This window comes from Tiliqua scincoides, chromosome 15 (assembly GCF_035046505.1).
Source record: "Tiliqua scincoides isolate rTilSci1 chromosome 15, rTilSci1.hap2, whole genome shotgun sequence".
Classification (NCBI taxonomy): domain Eukaryota; kingdom Metazoa; phylum Chordata; class Lepidosauria; order Squamata; family Scincidae; genus Tiliqua; species Tiliqua scincoides.
Window position 1 is genome coordinate 4,747,977 of NC_089835.1, and position 7,500 is coordinate 4,755,476.

The following is a 7,500-nucleotide window of genomic DNA, read 5'->3' on the forward strand; positions in this document are numbered from 1 at the left end:
TCCCAAAACACTTACCTGCAGAAGAGACTGCCTGCTGCATCTCTGCATGAGTCACCACCCTGGCCTGGACTCCCCCCCCAATCAGTGTTCACAAAGGGTGGGGACCCAGAGCCCGCCCTGGCTCTGCAGCAGGGGGCAACTGAATGCACTGATCACTCTCTGTGCAGAGAATGGGCACTCACACAGAGAACATGGTGAGGGCAAGGGGAGGAAAAAGCTACCAGAAATTGACAGCTACAGTACACAGGAGGTGGATAGATGGAACTTGAACTTTCCTCCTCCAACCAGCCTAGGAAGAGAAGGAGAAAATGCCTCCACTGGCAGGACCCCTAATTCCCAGGTCCCTCTTCCACTTGATGTGCCACCACCCTGTTAATGTATCTCTGCCAGCAGTGCGCTCCCACAGCTGAACTCTGCTCCTGACCACGTTTGCTCATTCATAAAGCAGACTTCTAAGTTAATAGCCTGGTGTCCTATGGCTAGCAAAGGAACTTGGCAGAGAAAACAACAAGGGCGTGGGAAAGTTGTGGAAATGGCCATCTCCATATGAGTCGGGACCACAAGAAACAGCTCGGTGCCCGGCAACATATGGCAATGGAAAGTGACTCGCTGGGGGGGGCGTGAGGCAGGGGGAGCTGCAACACAGCTGGAAAGAAAGGTGGGGAGTAAACGTGGTTGGACACCACGAAGCTCTCATTGCAGGTACTGGGGATCTGAACGACATCCCTACCGTGTGGGGAGGGGGTGTCAAACATGAGGGGGGCTGGCCTGAGAGAAACCCCCTTGTAGTTGTTACAGAAATAACCCTCCTCGTGGCGACTTCTCAGAAGTCAAGACTTCTCACTGGTTTTGCAACAGCGGGGTCTCAACCTGGGTGACCGGGCTTCCCGTAACTGAAGCTCATTTGGCTTCAGAGATGATCGAAAGCAGCCGGGTTCGGACACATGGCCGGACCCAGAGAGGCTGCCCACATTGTCGGGGCCTGGAGGAGGAACAAAGCGGTGGGTGGAAGGAGTTTCGTAAAAGAAAAGCGGGGAATGGGGAGTTTCGAAAGACTGGCGAGTGTTCTGACGGTTATGGTCATGGCTGTAAAGGCGTGACAAAAGAGCTTGTCGGTCTTCTGCTGCCCACATCACAGCCCCCTCAACCTCTCTTCAGATTCTCCTGCCCAAACCATCCACCCCTTCCCTCACTGGATGCCCTGCTTGAACTCCCAACGCCAGCCAGCGCCCAGATCCAGAACGAGCTCCTCCTTCACCTCCAAGCCCTCTGAGGCTTGGCCCCTTGCGCCCCAAGAGACAGCTTGTCAAGAACCTCAGATTCTCTACCTGCAAGTGCCCAAGTGTCTCCTGCTCCCTTCAGCGACTCTAACCCTTCACCCTTCCTGCTCCTGATGCCTGGAATCACCTCCCAGGACTGCTATTTTTCCTTCCTACAAATCTCACAGCAAAATCCACCTTTTCCATGAAGACTAAACAATTCCCCAGCTCCCCCTCTGCAACCATTACAAAGCCTGAACCGAAATAAATGCAGCTTCCCCCCTACGTAATCCTAACTCCATCACTCTCCATGGTCTCCTTTGAGTTAAATCAGAGGTTCTGCTTTCAGGAGTACAAGGGGCTCCCCTCTTATATCCGGTAAAGCACAACACAGGCTGACGGTGCAGTGAAATCCAGCCTTTTCAGCCACGCTAGACGCTGTCCCAGAACCACCATTCACAGCGCGATACCAGAGTCTTTCGAGACTGAAGGTTGCCAACTAGGACATCCCACTAAGTACACAAGACCCTCAGCGCCCCGCATTGGTGGGGCTGCTCAGACCTGTGAAGTCAAGAGTCGGGGTGGGACAAAGCAGGTCAAGCTGCCCCTCTCCCCTCCGTATCAGCCACAGAGGGAACTGAAAAATGAGGCACGTAACACAACCACACGCTGTGTATGTGCCGTGTTTGTGAGACCCCTAGCTGCCTTTGGGGAACTCGCCTGATGGGGACGACGACACGTTCTCACAGGCTGGTTAATTAAATCAAAAGAAAAGAACCCACAAATTCTAAACCGCTCTGCTGCGCACCAGGTGAGTAAGCAGATTTGTTTTCATTACCCATCTTCACGACAACAAGGGCCCAATAAATTAACGAAGAAAATTTAATAAGCCGGGGCAATCCCAAGGCGCTGGAAAGATCTTAGTTGTCCAAAAATCCTCACCCCTGCTAGAAACATGTGATGTTCAAACCCATTCATTTAAGTGTTTGATACTACTTGCCCCGGACTCTGTCCAGGACTCGGGGGCTACCCCAATTTCTCTAGGGCTGATTAGGGGCGCACAGGGCTAAGTGGAACCCAAGCTGCAGCCTCCTTTCCTCTCTCACTATTCACTGGGCCAGTCCTTGTTTAGCAGGTGCTGGCTTTGAAGATAACAGCCCCTACCTGCCTTCGTTCCTAAAAGGGGTCGGCAGCTTTACTCTCAAGACAAGGAGATGGGCTCCGTTCTGCGCCACTCTTAAGGTTTCTCCACAAGCCACCCACACATCTGGGAGTGTTTCTTTCCAAGCGCAAGAACTGGTCCCTATTCTTTGCATTTTAAAGACAGCTTGGAATTCAATGGGTGGAATCCTGTGCTAGGCACTTGATTCCACCCTTGAGCATAATGCACAAAACACTGGCAGTCCGACGTGAGGCCCAGGCACTTATATACCTTTTTTCTCCAAAGCGTGGTGCTGGTGACGCACACGTTTCATTTCGGAGAGTTCACTTGGGCTTTATTTCAAGTCTATTAGCAGGAAGCCAGCAAGGCCGCGTGGGATTGGGGAAATGCAAATTCAAACCTTCACTTAGCCATGGGGCTCATCAGAAGGGGCTGAGTAAGGCAAGCCTAGAAAAGAGATGCCTAGAAAAGAGACGCCTGAGGGGGGACATGATTGAGACATACAAAATTATGCAGGGGATGGACAGAGTGGATAGGGAGATGCTCTTTACACTCTTACATAACACCAGAACCAGGGGACACCTACCCAAATTGAGTGTTGGGAGAGTTAGAACAGACAAGAGAAAATATTTCTTTACACAGCGTGTGGTTGGTCTGTGGAACTCCTTGCCACAGGATGTGGTGATGGCATCTAGCCTGGACGCCTTTAAAAGGGGATTGGACAAGTTTCTGAAGGAAAAATCCATTACGGGGTACAAGCCATGATGTGTATGTGCAACCTCCTGATTTTAGAAATGGGCTATGTCAGATGCAAGGGAGGGCACCAGGATGAGGTCTCTTGTTATCTGGTGTGCTCCCTGAGGCATTAGGTGGGCCACTATGAGATACAAGCTGGACTAGATGGGCCTTTGGCCTGATCCAGTGGGGCTGTTCTTAAGTGCAGCCGACAAGGGAGGGCACCAGGATGAGGTCTCTTGTTATCTGGTGTGCTCCCTGGGGCATCTGGTGGGCAGCTGTGAGATAGAGGAAGCTGGACGAGATGGGCCTATGGCCTGATCCAGTGGGGCTGTTCTTATGTGCAGCCAACAAGGGAGGGGACCAGGATGAGGTCTCTTGTTACCTGGTGTGCTCCCTGGGGCGTTTGGTGGGCCGCTGTGAGATACAGGAAGCTGGACTAGATGGGCCTATGGCCTGATCCAGTGGGGCTGTTCTTACGTTCTTAAGCCTTAAACCCTCCACTCAACGCCTGCCTGTGTCAGCCCGCCAAGCTCTCTTACCGTGCAGGTGGTGAGCAGCCAGCCGATGATGGCCCAGCGCGGCAGGATGTCGGAGCTCAGCACCTCATTGGACGGGTGGACCACCCCGCAGATGTAGCGGATGAGGTCGCAGCGCAGGGACTGGCTGTCAGGGGTGGAGAGGTACTGCCGCTGGAACCAGTCCTGGTAGCGCTTCTGCTGGCCAAATCGGACCTGGAGGGGGAGGGGGAAGATGCACACCATGAAACCGCAGCCTGCGGGCTTGGGAAGGGGAGACGCATGGGAATTCAAGCCCCTGGGAAACAAGGTTTGGAGCAGCCAAAGCAGCACTCTTCTGCTTTTACAACATCCAAACAGGACCCTCTGGGAAGCCCACCAGCTCAGCAGCAAGGCCACAGCTTCTCACAGTGCTCCTCACCCCAAGCTACTCCTATTCAGTGGTATATTGCCCCGGAAACAGGAGGCTTCATGCAGCCATCTTGGTGGATGCTTCCAAAACGGCGCCCACAAGGGGGAAACAAACCACAGATGTGGCAACCACAGCTCTTCTAGCGCCTCTGTTAACCCGGAAGAAGTAAGGTCTCTCCGCAGAGCTGATCAGCAACCATATGCGTTATCCCCTCTCTATCTCCTCTTCTGCTTGACTCACACTGTGCTCTGTTGTCAGGGGCCCGACCGCAACCAACTCCATGCCCACCTGTCCGGCCCAGTGACCTCGCAAGAGCCAGCCCTGACTCACCCGTGAGGTCATGAAGAGAAGCTTCGTCTCCATGTCCGGCGTGAGGCGGCAAGCTAAAAATTTGCGCGACGTCCTGGACTGTAAAAGCTGCAGCACGCCTGCAAAGTGGGGAGCGGGGTGGGGTGAGGAAGAGACAAAAACCCAGAAAGGGATCAGGCGCTCATTGGGCTCTGTGTGCTGAAGGCGCCGTGGCCAGCGGCGATATCCCAAAGAGGCAACGCGTTTATGCGCTTCGAGCGCCCGCGTGTTCAGAAAAGCTGTTGGGTATTTCAGAGATGGCACGGCGTGGCAGTGAAGAGACCGAGCTGTGAATCAGGAGCCCGCAGCTCGAATTCTCCATTGCGGATTCATTAGGTTGCCTTAGGCCAGGCGCATGGGCGCGACACCAGGATGCAGGCATCTTGCTGTCTTATGTGCCCCCTGAGGCATTTGGTGGGCAACTGTGAGATACAGGAAGCTGGACTAGATGGGCCTCTGGCCTGATCCAGCGGAGCTCTTCTTATGTTCTTAACTACAATTCCCAGGAAGCCTTGCAGGTCTCTTTTATCTGGTGTGCTCCCTGGGGCATTTGGTGGGCCGCTGTGAGATACAGGAAGCTGGACTAGATGGGCCTATGGCCTGATCCAGTGGGGCTGTTCTTATGTTCTTAACTGCAATTCCCAGGAAGCCTTGCAGGTCTCTTGTTATCTGGTGTGCTCCCTGGGCATTTGGTGAGCAACTGTGAGATACAGGAAGCTGGACTAGATGGGTCTGTGGCCTGATCCAGCAGGTCTCTCGTGCTTTTAACAGTTCTTTGGACTGCTTTGAGAGGCAGGCGGCAGGGCAGTTGAAACATGCTTTAAAAAGCCAGCTGCAGCTTAAGGCACCTTTTTGGCAAATTAACTCTGAGGGCCACCCGGCTTTAAGTGCAATCCTATACATGTTTACTCAGAAGTAAGTCCTACCAGGATGAAAGGGTCTCACGCCTGGGTTAGTGCACACAGGATAGCAGCCCTAGACAGCTTTAAAAGGGAATTAGAGAAATCCAAGGAGGTATATACGGAAGCGGTAGAATCCTGGATTTCTAATTTTCCCCCTCAGGTATCACCCCTTCCCCAGTTGTTGGAAGACTCTATTGCTCCCTTGACGTATTCAGTGGCTAGTTTCCTGGCCTATACATTACAAAAAACGCCGGACTTTAGTTCTATAAAATCTTCTTTAAAATTTTTGTAGTCACCTCTTTCCATCTAACACCTGTTTTACTGAAAGGATAAGGTTGTCCCTTCTGGCTCCTTTTCTTTCTAGATCCTATTTCTTTTTTCTCTATTTAGTTTTCCTGAACTAGTCTAGTGGATAACGGTTGTATTGTTCCACTTTGTTATCAGTTGTTTGCTGTAATATTTATAATGCCAATAAAGGTTAACTAACTAAAACTATACGGAAGCGGTTATCTGCTAGGACAGAATTAAAAATGGAGACTGCCTGGTCAAGGGCAGTCTACCTTTGAACCTCAGGGTACTCACTACAGGGAAGCAAGGTTGGAAGCAGGAATGCCGGTACCAGGTGCTCTTCTGTTTTCCCCTGTGCTCCAAAACAGCAGCCGCAGAAACTTGGGCACGAATGTGAAGGATGTGGGCAGGATTGGGGGGAGGAGGGAGGGGAACAGTTTTGTTCCTCCAGCATGTGACGTGTTTCGCAAAGCCCCAAGGCGCCCATCATCTCATTGGGAGGGCTGTCAAAGTGGAGGAAGTGCTCTGCGTCCTCGAGAGCCAAATTGGCGAAATTAACGCCAATCTCCTCCACCGGCTGCTGAGAAAGAGCGCCGCATGGCTGAAGGAGGGGGGGGGGTGTGTGGGCTCCCAAAACTCTCACTAATTGATAGGCTTCCAGGGAAAGAAGAAAGGGAATGAAAGAGCCGGTCGGGAGGAACTGAGCATTTCTACTCCCATGAGCCACCCTGGCAGCGAGCGCCAGCAGACTCCCCCGGGCCCTGCCCCTGCCTCCGCTGTGAAGGGCTTGCATCTCGATTCATTTCAGCCAGGCTGAATCAAAAGGCGGCGAGAGGCTGGTGGTTGCTAGAGGGAACTCACAGCCATCAGGGTATTTAAGGAAGAGGCTGTGAGAGGCGTGTCGGGGAGGTGGGGGGCAGAGGCCGAGAGACAACACCTTTTTGGAAGGAAGGAGCCAGGGAAGGGAAGAAACGGCCCCAATCCCCCCACTGTAGCCCTGGGAGGGGAAGGTGTAGCTTTGGTAAGATTTCAGAGACAACCCACAGGGGGCAGGCCTCTCCATGGCTACTAGCCGCAATGGCTATGCATTGCCAAGACCTCCTGGGTCCTAAATCTGCATGCCAAAAGCTGCCCTTCCCTTCTCTGGTGGAGAATCAGCTTCTGGTCCCTGGAGTCCAAAAGGAAGGGGGGGGGGCAAAGAATGGACTCTCTAGCCCACCTCTCTACTCATCTGCCACACTCCTGAACCTTCCCTAAGCCAGGGAATTGGAGCAGCAAGTGGGATGCCCCTTTTAATCCACTGCCGGAGGCCCAGATGGAATCAAGAGCGACATCCGAAGCAACGCGAAACATGTGACAGGGACTCTCTCTCTCCTAACCTAGGGGGAGGCGCGGAACAGGTGAATTTTGGAAAATCTCCGCTCTCCGAAGGGCTGGTTAGAATTGCTGCCAATCTGACAGCCTTGGGCAAGAGTGAATCATTGATGTTCATTGATGTTTGACATTGATATTCAATGTCAAAGGGAGACATTGATGTGTCTCCCTTCCCTCGTGTTCATCCACTCACTGACCTATGAGGCAGGTCTCTTGCTAAGGCGCTCTGCGCGGCAAGCACTTGCACAGCTCTGTGCATAATCAACAAGGCAAGTTATGCGCATAACTCCGTGTAATTCTTCAGGCGCATCTTTCTTGCTTAGGGCAAACTGTGGGCTGGAGCACCCAAGTAGATAAGCAAGGGGTCGAGGGACCCGGGAGGAAGGAGGCGGGGGTTTGCTGGCACTGTTTTCATCCATCACTCAGGTTCATCTCTCCGAAACTTCTGCATTAAGTGCCTGTCTGTGCCTCTGCAGAACGAGTACCGTGTTATTTCATTGCT

The 7,500-nt window shown here is 52.8% G+C and overlaps 1 protein-coding gene across 1 annotated transcript in view; it reads right to left on the minus strand.

The window, feature by feature from the left end:
• Positions 1-7,500, minus strand: part of INTS3 (integrator complex subunit 3) — a 64,359-nt gene that overhangs the window by 31,582 nt on the left and 25,277 nt on the right. Inside the window, 2 exon segments of the mRNA XM_066610271.1 lie at positions 3,699-3,890; positions 4,417-4,514. Coding sequence (XP_066466368.1) covers positions 3,699-3,890; positions 4,417-4,514 — 290 coding nt within the window.